This window comes from Notolepis coatsorum (assembly GCF_963971535.1).
Source record: "Notolepis coatsorum genome assembly, chromosome: 18".
Classification (NCBI taxonomy): Eukaryota; Metazoa; Chordata; class Actinopteri; order Aulopiformes; family Paralepididae; genus Notolepis; species Notolepis coatsorum.
This window is the reverse complement of record NC_140182.1, coordinates 99160961-99183655: the sequence shown is the minus strand read 5'-3', so window position 1 is coordinate 99183655 and position 22695 is coordinate 99160961. Positions and strand designations below refer to the sequence as shown.

At 44.2% G+C, this 22695-nt stretch overlaps 1 protein-coding gene across 1 annotated transcript in view; it reads right to left on the bottom strand.

Annotated features, from left to right (window-relative positions):
• The window catches only part of slc6a15 (solute carrier family 6 member 15), a 49108-nt gene that overhangs the window by 17514 nt on the left and 8899 nt on the right, over window positions 1-22695 (bottom strand). The window contains exons 3-6 of the mRNA XM_084334626.1: window positions 19597-19754; window positions 14366-14492; window positions 14048-14229; window positions 5604-5714 (exon numbers count right to left, since the gene is read on the bottom strand). Of these exons, the coding sequence (XP_084190752.1) occupies window positions 5604-5714; window positions 14048-14229; window positions 14366-14492; window positions 19597-19754 (578 nt within the window). The remainder of the gene's footprint in view (window positions 1-5603; window positions 5715-14047; window positions 14230-14365; window positions 14493-19596; window positions 19755-22695) is intronic.

Sequence of the window (22695 nt, the reverse complement as noted above, 5' to 3'; positions counted from 1 at the left end):
AGATGTCCCACTATGTTACCTGTTTATTGCACAATGTTGTTTTTATTGGATTCTATTATATGTTGTACTACTGTATTGCACATCGTTGCAGGCAAGACCACCCGCATTTCATTGTATACTTGTATGCCGTGACAAATAAAACTCTTGACTTGACTTGACTATATTGCTGTTGCACTTTACTGCTACATTTGCACTCTGGTTGGATGCCAAAATTCTTTTCGTTGTACTGTACTTGTGCTGTGTAATAATGACAATACATTTTAATCTAATCTAAAACAGTGGGATATGATGTAACACTTTTTTGCAGATACAGTCATTTGAAATATTGGTACAATCTTATTCAATCCATAAGTCTTATTACCTTCCGAGAAAGCCTTTAAGGGGCCATGATAATCCCATTTTTATTTATATAACAAAATTATCTTATTTCTGTTTCCATGCAGGCGTCCGATGCGACACATCAAGATCAAACGAGGACACAACATGCAAACTGCATCTCACGTTAACGTGTGACTGCTCCAACACCGTACCCCCCCCCCCCCCCCCCCCCCCCCCCCCCATCCGAGGCTTAACCCAGTTTGAGCGCAGAGCAGACGACCGGCGCTTCTCTGATGTCTCCAGTCTACACAGGAGACGCCGGGAGAAATGTGTCTTTTTGAAGTCTTAAGATGTCAGTGAGAGACGCGGCAGCAGACACACGAGACAGGCTCTGTTGTAAATGAGCGTGTTGGGTTCGTTGGTTACATAAACGGCGCCTCCTGTTTCCATGGTGAGCGTGGCTGTGCTGTTGAAATGATTCCACGGCCTGAGGTGCAATTGGCCCAGCGCTGTTTCAGATGCCGGCCTATCACGGTGCAGTGGAATATTTTGGATCCAGACACCTTTTTTATTTAGGACGCGGTGGATGGGTACCGAATTAGGTACTTTTAAAGGTACCTACTGAATCACGTCGGTATTACTGAGTACCGATTCAAGTGAGATCCGTCGGTGCCAGATTTCGGTACAGTAAAAAAATAAAAAAATAATAATTAACTTTTTTTTTTTTTCGTGTTAACGTTCACACGCACAATATACGTCAAAAACAAAGCAGTCGGGGCAATGGCAAGCCGAAAACGGTTGAAAGTGTGGTTATTTGAAGTTTGGACTTTTTCCCCCACAACTGAGGTAGGTAGATTACATTTTTAGAGACTAAACACTAAAGTACCGAAAAAAGGTACCGTTGGGTACCGGTATCGATTCACAGGTACCGGTACCGGTACCGTATCGGTTCAAATGTGAACGGTACCCATCCCTCCGGTGGCTGAGTGGTAAACTGTGCAGGATCACACAGTGAACAGGTGGGGAGGGACCGTTGCATACTGGTTGCATACTGGTTTCATATTGGTTTCATACTGGTTTCATATTGGTTTCATATTGGTTTCATATTGGTTTCATACTGGTTTCATATTGGTTTCATACTGGTTTCATACTGGTTTCATATTGGTTTCATACTGGTTTCATATTGGTTTCATACTGGTTTCATACTGGTTTCATATTGGTTTCATATTGGTTTCATATTGGTTTCATACTGGTTTCATATTGGTTTCATACTGGTTTTATATTGGTTTCATAGGGCACACCAGTATTGAGAAAAGACAGACCTGTGTATTTCCAGGTGTTAGACTAGGATCGCACCGATATCAGCACAACACACTGCCGATGCCAATTCAGAGTCCTAAATGTTAAGTATCGACTGATGCAGAGCCATGGATCTGATCCATTACTTTCACTGAACAGTATAGACTTGGAACAATTCTTTGGTCACTGGACAAAAATGTTATCAAGATCAAAATTCCAGCCCGATATCTGTATTGGAGCATCCCTGTTTCTAACACATTCTATTCAATGAAGGTGTCCTGCTTCCTTCAGCTAAATGACACAACGGTCTATTATTGGTCTGTTATTTTAAGATTGCGACTTGGGGCAACTGGGTAATGTAGAGGGCTAAGTACTCCCCTACGACCGCAGAGACACTGGGTAGTGTAGAGGGCTAAGTACTCCGCTACCACAGCAGAGACACTGGGTAGTGTAGAGGTCTAAGTACTCCCCTACGACCGCAGAGACACTGGGTAGTGTAGAGGGCTAAGTACTCCGCTACCACAGCAGAGACACTGGGTAATGTAGAGGTCTAAGTTCTCCCCTACCACCGCAGAGACACTGGGTAGTGTAGAGGGCTAAGTACTCCGCTACCACAGCAGAGACACTGGGTAGTGTAGAGGGCTAAGTACTCCGCTACCACAGCAGAGACACTGGGTAGTGTAGAGGTCTAAGTACTCCCCTACGACCGCAGAGACACTGGGTAGTGTAGAGGGCTAAGTACTCCCCTACCACCGCAGAGACACTGGGTAGTGTAGAGGGCTAAGTACTCCCCTACGACCGCAGAGACACTGGGTAGTGTAGAGGTCTAAGTACTCCCCTACCACCACAAAGATACTGGGTAGTGTAGAAGTCTAAGTACTTCCCTACCACCGCAGAGACACTGGGTAGTGTAGAGGTCTAAGTACTCCCCTACCACCGCAGAGACACTGGGTAATGTAGAGGTCTAAGTACTCCCCTACCACCACAAAGATACTGGGTAATGTAGAGGTCTAAGTACTCCCCTACCACCACAAAGATACTGGGTAATGTAGAGGTCTAAGTACTCCCCTACCACCACAAAGATACTGGGTAATGTAGAGGGCTAAGTACTCCCCTACCACCACAAAGATACTGGGTAATGTAGAGGGCTAAGTACTCCCCTACCACCACAAAGATACTGGGTAATGTAGAGGGCTAAGTACTCCCCTACCACCACAAAGATACTGGGTAATGTAGAGGGCTAAGTACTCCCCTACCACCACAAAGATACTGGGTAATGTAGAGGGCTAAGTACTCCCATACCACCACAAAGATACTGGGTAATGTAGAGGGCTAAGTACTCCCCTACCACCACAAAGATACTGGGTAATGTAGAGGGCTAAGTACTCCCCTACCACCACAAAGATACTGGGTAATGTAGAGGGCTAAGTACTCCCCTACCACAGCAGAGACCCAGGGTTCTAATCCTGGTCGTCCCTACGAACACAATTGGCAGTATTCGCAGGTGGGAAGCCGGTGGGAAGTCCTGGTCATTGCAATAGTGACTCCTACTGGTCAGTCTGTTCGCAGGGCGGGGATCTGGGGGAGATAGCGTGAACCTTTGCACATGTTACCCTCTCCCAGTGAAACTCCTAGCCGTCAGGTGAAAATAAGTGGTTGGCAACTCCACATGTATCGGAGGAGGCATGTGGTAGTCTACACCCTCCCCAGAGCGACAGTAGGGTAGCATGTGGTAGTCTACTCCCTCCCCAGACTGACAGTAGGGTAGCATGTGGTAGTCTACTCCCTCCCCAGACTGACAGTAGGGCAGCATGTGGTAGTCTACACCCTCCCCAGACTGACAGTAGGGCAGCATGTGGTAGTCTACACCCTCCCCAGACTGACAGTAGGGTAGCATGTGGTAGTCTACTCCCTCCCCAGACTGACAGTAGGGCAGCATGTGGTAGTCTACACCTTCCCCAGACTGACAGTAGGGCAGCATGTGGTAGTCTACACCCTCCCCAGACCGACAGTAGGGCAGCATGTGGTAGTCTACACCCTCCCCAGACCGACAGTAGGGCAGCATGTGGTAGTCTACACCCTCCCCAGACTGACAGTAGGGCAGCATGTGGTAGTCTACACCCTCCCCAGACTGACAGTAGGGCAGCATGTGGTAGTCTACACCCTCCCCAGAGCGACAGTAGGGCAGCATGTGGTAGTCTACACCCTCCCCAGACTGACAGTAGGGCAGCATGTGGTAGTCTACACCCTCCCCAGACCGACAGTAGGGCAGCATGTGGTAGTCTACACCCTCCCCAGACTGACAGTAGGGCAGCATGTGGTAGTCTACACCCTCCCCAGACCGACAGTAGGGCAGCATGTGGTAGTCTACACCCTCCCCAGACCGACAGTAGGGCAGCATGTGGTAGTCTACTCACTCCCCAGACCGACAGTAGGGCAGCATGTGGTAGTCTACACCCTCCCCAGACCGACAGTAGGGCAGCATGTGGTAGTCTACACCCTCCCCAAACTGACAGTAGGGCAGCATGTGGTAGTCTAGACCCTCCCCAGACCGACAGTAGGGTAGCATGTGGTAGTCTACACCCTCCCCAGACCGACAGTAGGGCAGCATGTGGTAGTCTACACCCTCCCCAGACTAACAGTAGGGCAGCATGTGGTAGTCTACACCCTCCCCAGACTGACAGTAGGGCAGCATGTGGTAGTCTACACCCTCCCCAGACCGACAGTAGGGCAGCATGTGGTAGTCTACACCCTCCCCAGACTGACAGTAGGGCAGCATGTGGTAGTTCTACACCCTCCCCAGACCGACAGTAGGGCAGCATGTGGTAGTCTACACCCTCCCCAGACTAACAGTAGGGCAGCATGTGGTAGTCTACACCCTCCCCAGACCGACAGTAGGGTAGCATGTGGTAGTCTACACCCTCCCCAGACTGACAGTAGGGCAGCATGTGGTAGTCTACACCCTCCCCAGACTGACAGTAGGGCAGCATGTGGTAGTTCTACACCCTCCCCAGACTGACAGTAGGGCAGCATGTGGTGGTCTACACCCTCCCCAGACTAACAGTAGGGCAGCATGTGGTAGTCTACACCCTCCCCAGACCGACAGTAGGGCAGCATGTGGTAGTCTACACTCTCCCCAGACCGACAGTAGGGTAGCATGTGGTAGTCTACACCCTCCCCAGACTGACAGTAGGGCAGCATGTGGTGGTCTACACCCTCCCCAGACCGACAGTAGGGCAGCATGTGGTAGTTCTACACCCTCCCCAGACCGACAGTAGGGTAGCATGTGGTAGTCTACACCCTCCCCAGACTGACAGTAGGGCAGCATGTGGTAGTCTACACCCTCCCCAGACCGACAGTAGGGCAGCATGTGGTAGTCTACACCCTCCCCAGACTGACAGTAGGGCAGCATGTGGTAGTCTACACCCTCCCCAGACTGACAGTAGGGCAACATGTGGTAGTCTACACCCTCCCCAGACCGACAGTAGGGCAGCATGTGGTAGTCTACACCCTCCCAAGACCGACAGTAGGGTAGCATGTGGTAGTCTACACCCTCCCCAGACCGACAGTAGGGCAGCATGTGGTAGTCTAGACCCTCCCCAGACCGACAGTAGGGTAGCATGTGGTAGTCTACACCCTCCCCAGACTGACAGTAGGGTAGCATGTGGTAGTCTACACCCTCCCCAGACTAACAGTAGGGCAGCATGTGGTAGTCTACACCCTCCCCAGACTAACAGTAGGGCAGCATGTGGTAGTCTACACCCTCCCCAGACTGACAGTAGGGCAGCATGTGGTAGTCTACACCCTCCCCAGACCGACAGTAGGGCAGCATGTAATAGCCTACTCTACACCCTCCCCAGACTAACAGTAGGGCAGCACAACGACCAGGATGGAATTGGCATACTGACTAAATTGGGGGATGGGAGAAAAGGGTAGACCATCATGCTGTGGTCACACACACAGCACTGAGTTGATTGTTTGTTTACCTTGGGTGTGAACATGTGTTTGATCCCATCCACAGAGCCCTTGAGAAGCAGAGCCCGAACCAGGAAGCAGATCAGCACCACGTATGGGAACAGGGAGCTGAAGTACATCACCTGCAACCAATCAGAGAAGCTTGTTACATACACACCGAGCTGAGAGGATAAACCAATCAGAGATTATTGGTCCAAAGTAAATTACAGATACAGTATAGGACAACCGCTTCATAGAACATAGACTAGAAAACTAACGTTCCGTCGCACCTGCGGGGGCTTTCACACTAGCCATTCGGGGTCGAATCAGAGCACGATCGCACCAAAATAGAGTGTGATGAGAACGCCCCCCCCCCCCCCCCCCGTCACCGGGGACGCTGATTCGGTCCAAGATATTTTCTTTTCTTTTCTCCAGCGCGACCAGCACGTCTTTCGTTGGATTGGCATGTCTAATAATGCTGTTATTAGAAAATGTGCGTGCATGGGTACAACAGGTCAGTCAACAATGTCGAGCTAAAAGTGAAGAAGATGAGGCTTCAATATATTTTCCGTGGTTTGATGCAGTGGACGGCATAATCGGCCAAAACCAACCAGTGATCCCTCCGTTGTTTAATCACTACCCACAGTAATGTGGCCGGTTAGCCCGTCCAAAGCAAGGGAGCCCGACGTTGTGACTAGTTGTGTTCAGCAGGACTATAGCGATCAAGTATATATGCATATTATCTTTTATGTTGTTCGTTATATGTTTTGTCTATCTGTCTGTAATGTGGTTAGCGCGCGGCATGGCCATAATGTTTTTAGTGTAGGAAAAGTATCCAAAATCCCGCCTGTATATAACCCATCGTGTAGGTTTAGCTGGTACATTACTTCCCGAGGTACAGCGAAAATGTCCCGTGTAACTGTTTTGGTTAATTCAGAAATATATAGACTATATAGAGAGTTGCTCTCCTCAATTGTGCCTGGGAGCGAACCAAGACTGCAGTGTGTACGCAAACCAGAGGGGGGGAGAGGGATAGGGGGGAGTTCGCACTCAAGGATGGAGCGAGGACGGAGCGGAGCACCCGCTCCTAATGAGAAGACACCCTGAATCTTCATCACAGTCACGAAGCTTCTCCCTTTATGCACATTATATGATGCAATGGACTTGTGGAATATACAGTAAAGCTTTTCAAACTCGACAGCATTAACATTCTGAATAGGTTCAAGTTTATTTCCTTTTGCAATGTTTGCTAATACAATAGCTGAGGAAATACACTTAGGCCCGAGCTGTTCCCCTAGCAATGGCATTCTACTCAAATCCAAACTAGTCGGAGTGGGCTGAAATAGGATGAGGCTCAACCATTTTAACATCATGCTGTGGTCAATAAAGGCTGATCACAGATAATCTTTGGTGGATGTCTCCTTCATATTGAAGTTACCGTCAACATTACCACTTATCATTATGTATTATAGCCTGCCAACAATCTCCCAGAGGCTCTGGAGATAAGATGCAGAGGAAGGCAGTGCAGAAGGCACAGTCCCTGCCAGAAGCTCTATGCGAGAGATTGTAGAACTACAGTAAGTACAGTGTGATTCTCGGGTCTGTCTACACAGCGCGTTGCTCTGCTCGTGTGACAGGAATCTCAAAGTAGGCAGCAAACAATGTGAGGAATCAGCAGCAGTAGAAACGAGTGAAAGTCTGATCCTGGAGGATGGAAGGTTCTGTGCTGCTGCTGTGTCCCATGTAGTGTCACACCGGTAACATTAATCAGCAAGCATCTTTTATATTTACTTATTTAAAAGGGTCAGTTTCCAGTTCCAAGTTCATGTTGGGACACTGACATAGGCCTACATTTATTTTCCCCACATGGTAACAACTCCACCGTGTTACCGCGAGGGCAAACCCATTGCAGGCAAAAAAAACTTGAAAGCGTGAAGCGCTGTGACGTGAAGTGATTACACTCGGGCGCAACGGAGAACAGTAGGTGCCACGCCAAGGAGGGCAGCCACCGGGCACACACAAGAGCTTTTGTCCCCTCGCCTCACTAATCTGACAGCGGGCCTCTCTGCTTTATGCTCACCACCATACAGTGTTATCTGGAGGAGTCGTCTATGTAAGGGAGGTGGGAGACATAGTGCAGGAAGCTTTAAGACCTGTGACCCCCCCCCCCCCTGCCCAAGCCCTGACATATGGGTTTTACTGGCTTGGGGCTGGGTGTGGCTGTGACCAATAGGGGGATTGTTTGGGGTTGAGTCACGAAGAGCAAGCGTGATGATTCAGAGCGGGTGCCTCTCCTCCATGGTGGTCCAATGTTAATTCTAGGGGGAAAGCCTAAAGGGACCATACACCGTAAAGCGGAATTCATACAGTATACTGTATACGTTGTTCTTGTGACCTTCGGCAGTCCAAGTGATATTTGAGAACACACACCTCTCTCTTGTATAAACCAGAGAACCCAGATTTGTATGTATAATTTCGTCAATAGATTATTAATAATTGTAGACTGACTTTATGTTGGATAAAATGTCTCCATATCCACAGAAGATCATCCAGTCCACAAAGTCGGTCTCCTGTCAATGTAGCCTCTGTAGGCTTGATCTCTCGTGACATCACAAAATCTCTCTTGCCTAACTTTGGGAGAAACATATTTATATTCATAATAAATCTAGCCTGGACTTGTCAATAACTAATACGATTTGTATGAATTTATTTATTTATTTTTGCACTATGAATATTCCTTTGAAACTTTGAACAGTCTTGTCATGTTCATCTGATTAGCATGACATTTTATTGTATTTATTTTCAGTATATATTTGATATATTTGTCTGTGGCTCTGAACATCCTCGCTGGTCTGTGCTCTGCCCTCCAGTTGAGCAGCCTTATGCTGCTGAATCAGAGGAGAAATCACAACCTTACTCAACATGAAGCCCAACATGTAGCTATCTGAGAGATAACAAACCATCAGGTCCTTTGCTGTCCCTCTCTAATGTGCTGTCAAATGAGGCACTTTTTATTGTTTAAGGTTGGACGATAACAGGTGCTAAAATCATGATGTTAAGCTGTGTTGGTATGATTAGTCAAATCATACTTAATAACAATAATAATAATAATAATAATAATAATAATAATAATAATAATAATAATAATAATAATAATAATAATAATAATAATAATAATAATAATAATAATAATAATAATAATAATAATAAAAAAGTATATTCCACAATATGTGTAATTGTTGCTATTTTTCATATTCTATCAAATATTTGGAAAGGCAATTGTTAATTGTTGGAATTTTGTAGGTGTACCTTTTTTCTTTTCTTTTTTTTGTATACTTAAGATGATGATCAAGAAAATAGCTAAATGAATAAATAAAATACAAGTAGTATTCATAATTTAACCAAATGTAAGATGGTTCACTCTCCCTGCCATAGCCAAAAATGCGTTTTCCTCCTCTTGCCACCCTCTTGACAATCTAGCCAAGTGAAAGAGCGCGTATAACCATGGTAACCAAAATGGTCTGTTCCCTTTCACACCCACACAGAGAAATGGGAGAGAAACGCAGATCGCAGTGGGGATATTCCTTCCAATAGGCCTTTGTGAACACTGGTGGATAGGACATTAATATTCTTTTGTACGGCCAAGCTCTGATTAAGCTTCAAAGGCCCTCAGAGCTGGCCCATTCAACAACAAAAAGTTCACGGCCATTTCCACTCATGCCAACTCAAAAGGCCATCAAGACAAACTGCGTGGTTGGAAAAGACCCATCTGGCTTGTACTGTACTGCTAACCACCAGCTTGTCTGGGTTCGTCTTTCTTCCGAACCAATGGGCAAACATATCTACTTTGATCCAAGTGAAGCGCCTAGTGAAGACATGTTCATGTCCGTACGTATGGCCCTTACAGTGTAGCAGTCATGGTAATGATAATGGTTGAGATAATGGTAATGATGATCATAGTTATCTGTTGAATTTCACACCTGGGCGAAAGGACGTGGCAGATTGGGGAAATGCGACTGTCTGTCTGCAGCCCTGCAAATCACCCTGGCAGTGTACCAAGATTAAAGCACATCTGCTGGTGAAGGCGTCCATCTTGTTTTGTCTGTGTCTGTTGTGGTGTGTATAGAGCAGAAGAGCAGAGTTCAATATGGCCAAGCAAACAGCAGACAGCTGTTGGGATAAGGCCAAGGCTAGGGACAATGCCTGGATCTAATAGCGAAAAGCTAATTTTTCTAGCTAGCAGACAGCCGTTTTTCCCAAACCATCACAAGAAACTACAGAAATACTCTGAAGGTAGAGCTTTGACTGGGCATGTTAAGGTTAGTAGGAGATCTGACACACTTCATCTTGGCCCAGCTGAGACCTGACACAGAAAGTAGGCATAATGCCAAAAGCAAACATGACTTTAGCGTCAAAGGGAACTCTTGAGAGATTAAAAGCGCCCAGCATTTCACCAATTAGTGAAACCTTGAATCTGACCTTGGAAGTACACCAACTAATGCTTGTCATATGATATGAGAAACCTCGGAAGGATAAAGATGACCTGGAAAAAGAATAGCCGGGTGAGTTTGCAAGCGGACGCCATAATGGCCAGTGGGCTAATCCATCCAAATGCCAGTCATGCTATTGTCAACTCGGCTACACTAAGCTAGGCTAAAGTAAGCTAAGCTAAAAATCTCAAGAAAGATCACATGAGCCCAAAGGATCATATCAAAGACTATCATTAGAGAAATTTGTCAAGTAACATTAACGGTAGTTGAATAGCAGTGTCAGGGTCATCCCTATGTTCCCCGGGTCCTATGTTCCCCGCTCCCGAAAAAAGGGTCCTAAGACCGTCCTATGTTCCCCGGGTCCTAGATCAGCCATTCTCAAACAGTGGGCCAGTGAGCGCCATCTAGTGGGCCGCGGAGGCAGCCTAACCTACTGCCAAAATCAATGCTTAAATCTGTGTGTTAGTAGTCGCCGCAAAGAACGGTAGAATCTCGCCGGCATTGAGAATGTTTCTGGAGGAAAGAGAATAATATTGTTGGCTAGGTGGTATTGATTGCGTGTGTGTGGTTCAAACGTTAAACTTCTATTCCTAAAAGAACACTAGCGACAGAGTTGTGTGAGGGTGTAGATGGTGCATGTTTTCTGTATGAATGATATGAATGATAGGAGCGGGGAACATAGGACCCGGGGAACATACGTAGGACCCGGGGAACATAGATACGCTCCCGCAGTGTCCATAGAACACATAGGGCCTTTAAGCCTTCACCTTTAGGTGAGCTGAATTCGTGAGAGGATTTTCCAAAACACTTGGCAAGAAATGACCCTTTGTTATAACAACTGCTTTCCAATTTCCAGGGTGCACAGTGTTAATGGCTATCTAGGCCAAGTTACCAGTGTTGCAGGGTAGCTGTATAGTAGGTCATGCAATATTCTTCCCTCCTCTCACACTTATAACTCTACCTGCTTAATCATGTAGATCCTTTATTTTGGTTTCCCTTCCATATTACACTTTTTCCACTTATCTTCAATTTATGGCCACATGCACATGAACATTCAGATATTCAAGTATTACATCTTTCTATCCTATTTTCTGTTGGGTTTTGCTGTCCATCTAAGTTCTGTTTACAAGGCAAATGTATTCATATAACACCATTCACACACACAGGCAGTTTCAAAAAGCTTTACATAATAGTATATTGAAAAGTCGTTTGATGAAAGAGATATATAAAGTTGTGTGTCATCTACATAATTATGGTATGAGGTGTTATTATTATGAATAATTTGGCCTAGTGAGAGAGGGCTGAGAACTGAACCGTGCGGAACTCCACGTTGTGCTGTTTTGTTTAGACATGTTGAGGCAAAATAATCCATGGCTTGTAGGTATGTTTTAAACCAATTTAGGATTGGGCGGCGAAATCCAACCCAGTTTTCCAGTCAATTTGTCAGTATTGTGTGATCCACAGTATCAAATGCGGCACTGAGGTCAAGTTGAACAAGGAGTACACAATTCTTGTCTGAATATTTGTATGAGGGTAATTTAACCTCTTAACTTGCACCGGCCCCTAATCGGGCAGAGGTGCCCGTGGGCGGAACGCACAAAATCACAGCACTTTGCGGGCGTCTAGCGGCTCAGGGCTGCATTTTTCTACTAACATATAAATTACCGTTTCAAATGTCTATTTATTGCCGTTCAAATGCCAATCGACCAAATCCATGCCTCGGTTCTCTAGGTACATGACGATATGTCAGGCAAGCATCTTTTAACGTGCACGCATCAAGTGGCCACCCCGGACTCCCGACACTCCAGAACTGCCAATCATCTGCTGATGGCAGAAAATGATTGGTCAGCGTTGTAGCCAATGAGTGTAGGTTACCAATGATACCCCACGTGGGGGGTGCGAATAAGGGATCTAGGTGAAAGTTGACGAGCGAAAACCAGAAGTGAATCACATTTTCAAATGAATGGCTGTGGACGAGGAAATGGAATGCTGGAGAGCTTTTTGTTTGCCGTACGGTTTACCCGGATCTCTCTCAAAGAGCCATTTCTGAACCGATTTTTATAAAATTTGAACTTCAAGCTATGGATCTGCAGTGTTTTCCAGTTTATACTTATTTTTTTCTATATATTTTTTTGGGATATCACAACCGCTACAGAAAAATGTGAGTACACAAGTTTAAGTTCAACTCAAGTTCAGACCTCTGTTACTCTATTTCATTAGCACTAAAAGTGATTTAACTTTTTTGCATTAGTAACTTCAGAATGTTATCTTTCAAAAGAGACCAGGCTTATGCATGTGCTATAACGATAAAGTATAAAGATAAGCTTTGCAAAAAAAGTATGCAGTCCTCAAGTTCTTTTCCGGGTGCCTGTTAACACATTGGGCGCCATGCATTGTGCCCATCATTATGCTCTCTCTGCCACCGCTGTAAGCCTATGGAGATGTTTACCTTCTTTGCAGGGCTATAACTTTTTAAATATTATAGCTATATCTGCATTACTATGGCCCATTCAACATCGGGTATCTATCATTCCGGATGTGGGAACGTTATATTTTTTCATTCATACATTGTTGTGTTAATACCGTCGAGAATATAAGTATGTTTTTAAGCTTTTCTGCTGTAATGCCAAAAACGCTAGTTATAGGCCCTGAAGCATATGATAGATTATCGATTGGCGTTTCTTTCCTATACACGCTATATAAAAAAATTCAAATGTATATGATCTGTATACATTATGCTTCATCATGCGTGAAGGAAAGGGGGGGGTCGTTTATAATTCCTTGATCGTCAGTAACGGCTTTATTTAGTATGGGTTGATATATTGATCAGACTGATTGCAAACAAAGAAATGGACAATCAAGCTGAAAGTAACGTTAGTCTCCTCTTACCGTTCGCCGATGAGACTGGAGGAAAAAGATCCCAATTATTTGACGTCAATCTGCTAGATCCATTTCCGGTTTGTATGACGCAATAAACGCCGAAATCATATCGATTATTGCGTTTCGAAAGCGATCCAAATGCACTCGAGTGTGTATATTGATCCACGCCACAATATATCTCTGGCGGAGGAATTTCATCGATGCACCGATCGGCACTTCCGGTTTGGCGTGAGTGTAACTTGCCCGACCATCCACCAGGCGGCGGTATTGAGGCGTTGCAATATCAGAACAGGGTGCCGCTGCAGTCCGGAGGGAGGCTGGATGAATTATGAATGCCATGGCGACATTTTTTTATATTGATCCCAAACACGTGATACGCCGTTGTTGGCGTTCAACGCATGGCGGGCAATAACAATTTATGCCGTTCTTGGTGCACAATGTGTTAAGAGGTTAAGACCTTGATAAGAGCTGTCTCTGTGTTGTGGGTGTGTCGTAATCCAGATTGGAAGTTGTCATACAGGCCATTAAAAACTAGATTAGATAAGGCTGTTAACCTCTTAAACATCACGCACTCACCGTTGTAGCCAAGGAGCGTCCGCTCTGAAAGCGATCCCACACAGGCGGGTGAGAGTGGGGGAAGGTGGGGAAAGTTGACAAAGAAGTCCTTTGTCCTGACTCAAGCGTCAGAATGAATGGAAGTGGATGGCCATTTTGGATAATCACGCTGTATTTTTACCGGTACACACATTACCAAAACATTTCTCAAACACACATTTTCTGTGGGATTTTTATCAAATCTGGACCTGTACTACATAAGACTTCAGGCTATGGAACCGCAGTGTTTTCCAGCTCGTACCTCTATGCTGGGACTTAAAAACCACTAAACAGAAATGTGAGTAATTATTTCCCCAGAAATCTTACTAATGAAGGAAGGATTTGAGATAGGTCTGTACTGTAGCTACTGATAACAGAGGCATCTAGGCACGCTCTTTTTCAGGGATTTAACAACAGCAGTTTTTAAAGCACTCCATTGCTGGGCAGCTAAAAAACCTTTTGGAAAAAGGTTGTTGGTATTGTGGTGCATGTAAAGACACTTAATCTCTTACCTTCCCAGATGACTGGATTCCCTTGATCATGGCCAGGCAAACCATGGACCATGCAACAAGCAGGCACACAGTCATCTTCCAGTTGAGTTCTCCGCTCTCAGAGATGTTGTTGGAGATATCCAGGGCTTCACGGTACCAGTAGTAGGTGGTGGCTGAGCTCTTCTCACACTCCGGCACCACATCTATGGTAAACACAACAGACGTTACTGGGCAGCCTTGACCTGCACCTTTTTTTATTTTTATTTTATTTATTTTTTTACAGATATGTCAAGCAAGTGAGCAAAGAATACAGCATGACAGTTTTTGAGAGTATCTTACATGTACTGGTCTTGTTCTTGATGAGTGGACACTCATGCCATGGCAGAGGCTGCTGAAAGGACTGGGAGAAGTAGAAAAGACTCCACCCGATGATAACATTGTAGTAGAGGGCCACAAAGAAACACACCTGCAGAGAAGCCGATTGACAACACGCATTCAGAATCAAGAAAAGTTAACTGTCTTCATGCACTTTAGGTTCATTGTTAGCTACTGGATTAATGCTTAAAGCCACACAATAATTCTACTGATAATATTTGTTTGCTATTTGGTGGAAGCTTGAAGTACCACAAAAGGCTCTCACAGTGCCACAATTGCATACATCTAGTATGGATTTGCAGTACCCAGATTTATATCTGAATACGACTCTATATACAGTAATTCCTATGATTAGTCATTCAGTTTCAAGAAAGACATCAACCGTGTTTACATGATTGACAATAGCAGATTTGTTTCATGTACTAAAGACATCATTGATCCGTTCAGTACCCAGAGTTTCCTCTTGCTCTAACCTGCCTAATAAAATTGTTCTTGACTGCATCACGGCGATTAATAAGCGAGTGGACAAAACAATGACTCATGAAATGGGGGACTGTATTAGTATGGCTGGCTGCCCTCATTAATGAGGTCACTCCGCCCTCCTAATGTTACCCACAATGCAAAACATCTATCATCTTATGTTGTTGGCTAACATTAGCTACCAAAGATTTGAGTTCATATTTAAACTGTTAATCAAAGAGCTGCCATACCAGCTTTAATGTTTGGTAGCTATTGTTAGCGCTAATGCTTGTTAGCAGCAAAAGATGCTTTGCATTGTGGGATAGGTGGACATTTTTTGTTGACATCATTAATGGGGCAGCCATACTTAATACAGCCCCTAATTATTTCACACTTGGTGAGGTTTACCACTATGAGAAACCTGGATCTGTGAAAAGGTCATTCATACTCCTGTTTTCAACATACTGTATGTCAAAGAATACATGACCCTCAGTTTCTTACAAAATATAGAAGATATAATTAAAGATTATATTTTTTCACACCGTATTTCAAGAATTATAAATGAATAGCTAATTTGTTTCCTTCTGCCACTGTTTCATGTAGGGGGGGGGGGGGGCAATATGATGATCTTACAATCACAGAGATATCATAATATATTCTTGTACAATCCACACTTCATTTAAATGTCCACAATTGTTCACTATTTGGGCAATTTTACACAATTCCTGTGAGTCTATGGAACACATCTGTAAGATTTTTCAATAAAAAAATTTTTGTTCGTTTTGTATTTTTAATCAAGTACTTTGGTGCACCACTTTCTGCCCTTCCAAAGTCCAAGCTGTTTTTGGCTGGGCTCCGCCCATACTCGCAATGCGCTTTGATTGACAGTCACCCACCTGACCCACCTGCACTAGCAGATACGAGAGAGAGAGTGAGACCCTTTTCAACTAGTGAATCTGCTGTCTTCTCTGTGTGTGACTGGGTTGGCTATAGCTAGCAACTAACGTTACGTTACGTTAACGTTACGAGGGTGCATTGCAAAGCTTATTAGAAGCATTGAAGTTTTCACTGCACATAGAAACAGCGCGGGGGAAAGCTGGGATTTATAAGCACTCTGGAGCTATGCTGTCGAACACTTTTGAGGAAGTGCTGAACAGCTGACGGTCTGGTCTCTGCTGTCGAAACCGCTTCCGCATTATTTCCACTCGCTCCGTTTTGCTCATAATTACAACATATCACAGTTGATTGTGGGCGGGTGATGGCAGATCAGCGCCTATTCACGTCAGCGAGCGAGTCAATTCAGAATGGCTCGTTTCAGTGGGGGGGGGGGGGGGTTGTCTCAGCTGAACTGAAGAAACGGGACTGGGTAGAGATTTCACATCTAGTCAGTGTTGGTACAACCCCACATTGCTAGAAAACAATGCAAATCACTGGAAAAGGACATTTATAAAATAGGGGACCTTTAAATTCATAACTTTCACTATAGCTGCTCTCTCACACTTGTTTTTAATAAAGTATTGTGATAAGTACGTGATATGATATTTTGCCATATAACCCACCCCTAGGTTTATGTATGTGTCACCTAAAGAGAAGCCAAAGCCTGTCTAAAGAGAAGTCCATTCACTCTGCCATCATCTTGACAACGGGGACTAACAACACTAACAAGACTGACCCCTATCTTTTTGAACCGTCATCCATATCTAAGAATCTGTCATTTCATGTTTGAAGTCACTGGTGAATTACTGACAACACAGAATGTTTAATTCATGACTGTTTTGTGATAGAAAAATGCCTTTTTTCTACTTAGACCAGCTTCTATGCATGCGCCATCCAGTGATTTCTGTCCTTAGTTACCATGGCAACCCCTCACTGCGTAACTCCCAGCCTTGGCAGAGATTATCATTATTAATAAAAAATTTAAAATACTTTAAAACTCACATTTCATATACCTTAGAGGCAGCAGCAGTATTACCGCAAATATTACAAGATGTAGTATACTCCAACACCCCTATATCAAAATGCCAATTACGATATGGCCCTATCATATCCCATGTGATAAAGAAACAACTAACAACTAAGGTCTGCGCTTAAGGCGCATGGGGTTCCGTGGGCTCAAACACTATACCCACACCCTTTCATTAAGCTTATCAGGGACAGAACTAGCCCCTTCCGTGACTGCGATGTGCAAGCCAGGGGCTTTTGAATACGCAGTCACTCGCAGCTCCATAGGAGCCAGGCTAATTTGGACCACCAAACACTGCTTAAAAGCTCGGGGTGGGTCCGAAATATATCAGATATAAATTTCAAAGGTACCCAGCGTTTAATTAGGGTTTCACACACACACACACGGCGGGGTTTTAAAGCTCGAAGTTGCTAATAAACATTTAAAAAAAAGATTATAAAACGAGTGGTACTCACAGAGAGCGCAGTGATTGCTGGACGCACCAGGCATGTCACAAAAGCAGTAGAAGAAGAAGAAGCCATTTTGCCAAGGCTCGCTCTGTGAGTACCACTCGTTTTATAAAAATTATTTAAAATGTTTATTAGCAACTCCGAGCTTTCAAATCCCGCCGTATGTGTGTGTGAAACCCTAATTGAACGCTGGGTACCTTTGAAATTCATATCTGATATATTTCGGACCCACCCCGAGCTTATAAGCAGTGTTTGGTGGTCCAAATTAGCCTGGCTCCTATGGAGCTGCGAGTGACTGCGTATTCAAAAGCCCCTGGCTTGCACATCGCAGTCACGGAAGGGGCTAGGACAGAACTACCTCAAGAGGGTTTGTCTCCGATTTTTATTAGGGCTGTCAGTTTATCACGTTAATTAGATTAATTAATTACACAGCAAATTATCGCGTTATGAAAGGTAACGCAAAATTAATTTAAAAAAAAGTATTTATTTTTCAAATTAAATATAAAAAAAATAAATTAATCTCATTCATTCCATAAGAATGTAGAATAAACATTTATATACTTTTTTTTTAAATGGTCCATTTGCATGTTCTTGGTATCTGATTCTAGGGACATCTATGGATCTCAGGGAATGTATTCCCAGTGTCAGAAATACTGTGTCTGTTACTAGGCTTGAGCAAATTGTAATGAACCAAATGTGTAACACTTCCCCTGTAATTTTTTTTCTTTGAGTGTGAATAACACCATGCTAAAATTGACCAGACCTGAAAAATGTAATCTAAGATTTTTTAGGTCTGGTCAATTTTAGCATGGTGTTATTCACACTCAAATAAAAAAATAAAAAATAAAATTGAATTGATATTCTCATCTCAGATCTTCCCTTTATTCATTTGCTTAGATTTTTCAGGTCTGGTCAATTTTAGCATGGTGTTATTCACACTCAAAGAAAAAAAAATTGCCATGTGTCCATGTGTCCGGATGGCAGAATTCAGTACTGTATATCTATACAGTACTGAATTCTGCCATCCGGACACATGCAATTTGAAATATGATTATAGAATATAGAATATCAGGCCTAAAATGGTTATGCGATTAAAATGTGATTAATTAGATTAATTCATTACAAATACTGTAATTAATTAGATACATTTTTTTAATCGCCTGACAGCACAAATTTGTATACACTCCTAATCAAATCCACATATAAAAAACGTATCATTAGATATGGTCTGGCGAGGGGACATCCCAGAATTAGACTCAGTTTGACTGGGATGATATTTGGACTAATGTTACATTAGCTTCTCGCAAACCCTAATCACCAGAAAATACGTTTGAATTATATCCATAGGACGTATCTCACACCTACGAAGCTGTTTGCTATGGGACTGGTGGCCGACTCTCGGTGCACTTGGTGCTCTCTGAGGGCCACTGGCACTTATATGCACATGTTTTGGGATTGCCCACCGGTGGCTCGTTTTTGGAAATCCATAACAACTAAACTTTCAAACATATGTAACCTGACAATTCCACTGACAACAGCAACACTACTCCTAAATGATATATCACTACTACCGGCCTCCATACAACAAAAATAATCATTCTGGCGGGCGTTACAGCAGCCAAGAAACTGATAGCCATGAGGTGGAAACAACCTGAGAAACTCACATTGATGAATTGGTCTCGGACACTATTGGATGTCATTCATATGGAAATCTCTACTGCACGTGTGATTGGGGTTGAACAACCCAGCATTGAACTATGGGTCTCAGCGGACGAGAAAGTTAAAGCCATGATCTAGCAGCGAAGCGGGATCGGTGTGTTGGTCCTTGGGGGTCCTGGGGTGGGAGTGGGGGAGGAATTGTCTTTTGTGGTGTCTGTAATAATATAATATAATTCATTTTTTATATTTTTATGTTTTTATATTCTGTATTTATTATAATTTTTATTATTTCTGATAGTCTTGTTGTTATTGTAGTTAGTTATTATTGTTGAAGTACTGTCCTGTGGTGTCTTGTCTATTATTGTGTTGTGCTTTGTTGTGTTGTGAAATAAAAATAATAATAATAATAATAATAATAATAATAATAATAATAATAATAATAATAATAATAATAATAATAATAATAATAATAATAATAATAATAATAATAATAAATAAACTCACATTTCACCTCAAGTTGCAGTAAATCCTAACAACATAAAATTTAATTAAATTTCTTTAAATAAATTAAAGTTTTATTTTCTTTATAAAACTTCAGTGTCACAGATTTCCCCCCAAAATGCAAAAAGAATACGTCTCCGTCGCCCCCACAGCGGTGAACTTACCACACAGCTGGCGAAGCCGATGCCTCCGAGGCGAGGACTGATGTAGTTCCACACTCCGATGCTGCCCCTGCGGATACGCTGCCCCACCGCCAGCTCCAGGAAGAACAGCGGGATGCCGATCAATATCAGCAGGATTAGATATGGCACCAAGTACGCTCCTGTTGACCGAGAGGAGAGAATGCACACACACACACACACACACACACACACACACACACACACACACACACACACACACACACACACACACACACACACACACACAGAGTTACATCATGTTTTCATAACATTACTTGAAGAGCCTAAGAGCAGATAGATAACACATGTCCACGCGCACACACACACACACACACGCACACACACGCACACACACACACACGCACACACACACACACACACACACACACACGCACACACACAGTCTCTTTAATTGTATCTGTGTCCCCATCCACTTAGGCCCTCACGCTGTGTGGTACAATCAAACAATTCTGGAAGCCAGCGAAGATACTGGAGTCTAAAATTACCTAAATTACAGTTGGAGTGCAGCAGAGAGAAAGGCATTCCTTTGTAGAAGGCTTCAGGGTGGATAGCCGAGCGAGGCCGTAATAGCCATGGAGCCCTGAATTACAGATTTGTATAAATGCAGTTCGTCTCTCTTGTGATAGTCTGAGGGCATCTGAAAGTACACTAGGAGCCATAAGGACTGCCAGACACATGACGGTGGCGAGAGAAAGAGAGAGAGCGAGCGAGCAGGGGGAAAGAAAATACAAAGCTTTGTTCTGAGGAAATAGTTGGTGGTTAATATGTGATGATCTGTGGCATCTGACTCGCACACGATCCTCTTCTTCCGAGTGTGTGTGTGTGTGTGTGTGTGTATTTACAGGTACAGTACAAGGGAGAGTGAAACAACAGCCTTGAATGTATCTAATGTTAATGAGCTGGACATCATTACAATTCAACCATAATAGCTCAGGTTTGGACATTTTCTATGCATTTATGCAACTTGGGCCTTGGCCCAGTACAGCCTTGGCCCAATTGTCTTCTGTGTTACCATCTTACTTACAGTAGTATGCGCCTTTTCCCAGCAATGTGAAAATTCTTGATGTCTTGACCAAAAGCGTGTCAAGGCTCTGAAAAGGTGGAGGAGAACCTACAGTATGTCGTGCTGCAGAGTAATGTCTTCCTAGATCAACGAAAACCACAGCCACAAGGGGCTCTTCTGGCATGTGGGACACAGTGCTGAATTCTCAAACTCCTTTTTTTGTTTCTCCTCCCTGTCTGAGCCACAACTTTAATATGTTCTGTGTGAGTTCTCCTTCATGGCGTTTTCATGATTCAGACGTGACAAGCTCGTCAGTGAATCAGACGGGGGATGACATGAAAACGCATTGTTCTCCAGCATGTGTTTCAACAACATTGTTTAATTATTGTGTTGATTCGGTGGGACATTCATTCAAAACCCTCTTCCTGAGTCGTGTTGTGACTGGTGTTTGGCTGGATGTCAGCGCTCGCAGGACCAGGAAGTGTGTGTGTATATGCCGACTGATCGCTAATATTAAGATACCTAATTCTGGGTCTATTGTGTACACAAAGCATTCTGGGGAAAAAAGACTTTGACATCAGCCGGTATCAAAACACATACAGCCTCCATTGTCTCTTCAAAAGTCTTCAAAAGTGCACCCCCCCCCCCCCCCCCCCTCACCCCCAGGGATATACAAGAGCTTTTAATAGAATGTGAAGACAGCAACCAGCAGGGGCGGCTAGGTGGTGCAGTGGGCAAGGCGCTCACCACCAATGCAGGATACGCTGGGTTCGAGCCCAGCTCTCCGCATTGCTATCAGCTTGGCTGGTCGTTCATACTAATACAATTGGCAGTATTAGGGGGAGGGAAGCTGATGGGTGGGGATCGGACGTTGTGGACAGCGACTCCTACAGGTCGGTTGGTGCGCCTGCGCAGCAGAATCAGGAAGCGACGGGGGCGGCGTGCCCTCCCACGCAGACCCCCGGCGCTGAGAGATCGCGCTGTGCAGGTGAAAAGATGCGACGGCTGCTTCCTCGAGTACCGGAGGGGACACGTGATGTAAGGCTTCGTCCACATTGCAGCCGGCTTGTGGGAGGCATGGTCTAACAACGTTCGAGACAGGGGAGGGTAGAATTGGACGATACGAAATTGGGATGGGAGAAAAATAGAAAATGGGAGAAAAAGTAGATAAAAAAAATTAAAGACAGCTACCAGCATTGACACAGCACTTTGTCTCATAATGCTTTTGACTCCACACAAGATTTTAAATGCTGGTCTCTGACAAGAACAAGTTACAGGTTGAAAAAACCCTCAGCTCGGAACTAGGCAAAATCTGCATATGGCTCGCTGATAACAAACTATCATTACACATGGGCAAAACAGAGTCCATTCTCTTCGGTTCAAATAACAAACTCAGCAAGACCGACGGCTTCTCAGTTACAGTGGGTGACAATATTGTCACAAGGAAAGATGAAATTACCTACCTGGGTTCCATCCTAGAGGCTAATCTCTCCTGTGACAAAATGGCATCCAATGTAATAAAAAAAGTCAACCAACGAACTCGATTCTTGTACCGGATCTCCTCTCTGGTAAACAAGAATACCCTGAAGACTCTGGCAGGAGCACTCATTCAAGGGTACTACGACTATGCTTGCACCTCATGGTACCAAAGCACCTCAAAGGCGCTAAAAACAAAATTACAAACATCTCAAAACAAACTGGTCAGACTACTGCTTGACCTTACTCCTAGAACCCACCTCACCCCTGCCCACTTTGACAACCTAGGATGGCTTAGAGTAGACGACAGAGTACAGCAACTTGCAATGGGCCTGGTCTACAAGATACACTACACGACCAAGGTACCCATGTACATGTCAAAATACTTCCCAAAGGTCAGTGAATACCACGATCACAACACCAGAGGGAGCGCCACAAATCATGTTAAACCCAGATTCGGCTCAAATAAGGGACTAAACACATTTCTCAATTATGCCACATCAATGTGGAACGCCCTACCCAAAGCTGTAAAGGAATGTGGATCACTACCCACTTTCAAAACCACTCTCAAGGGACACCTA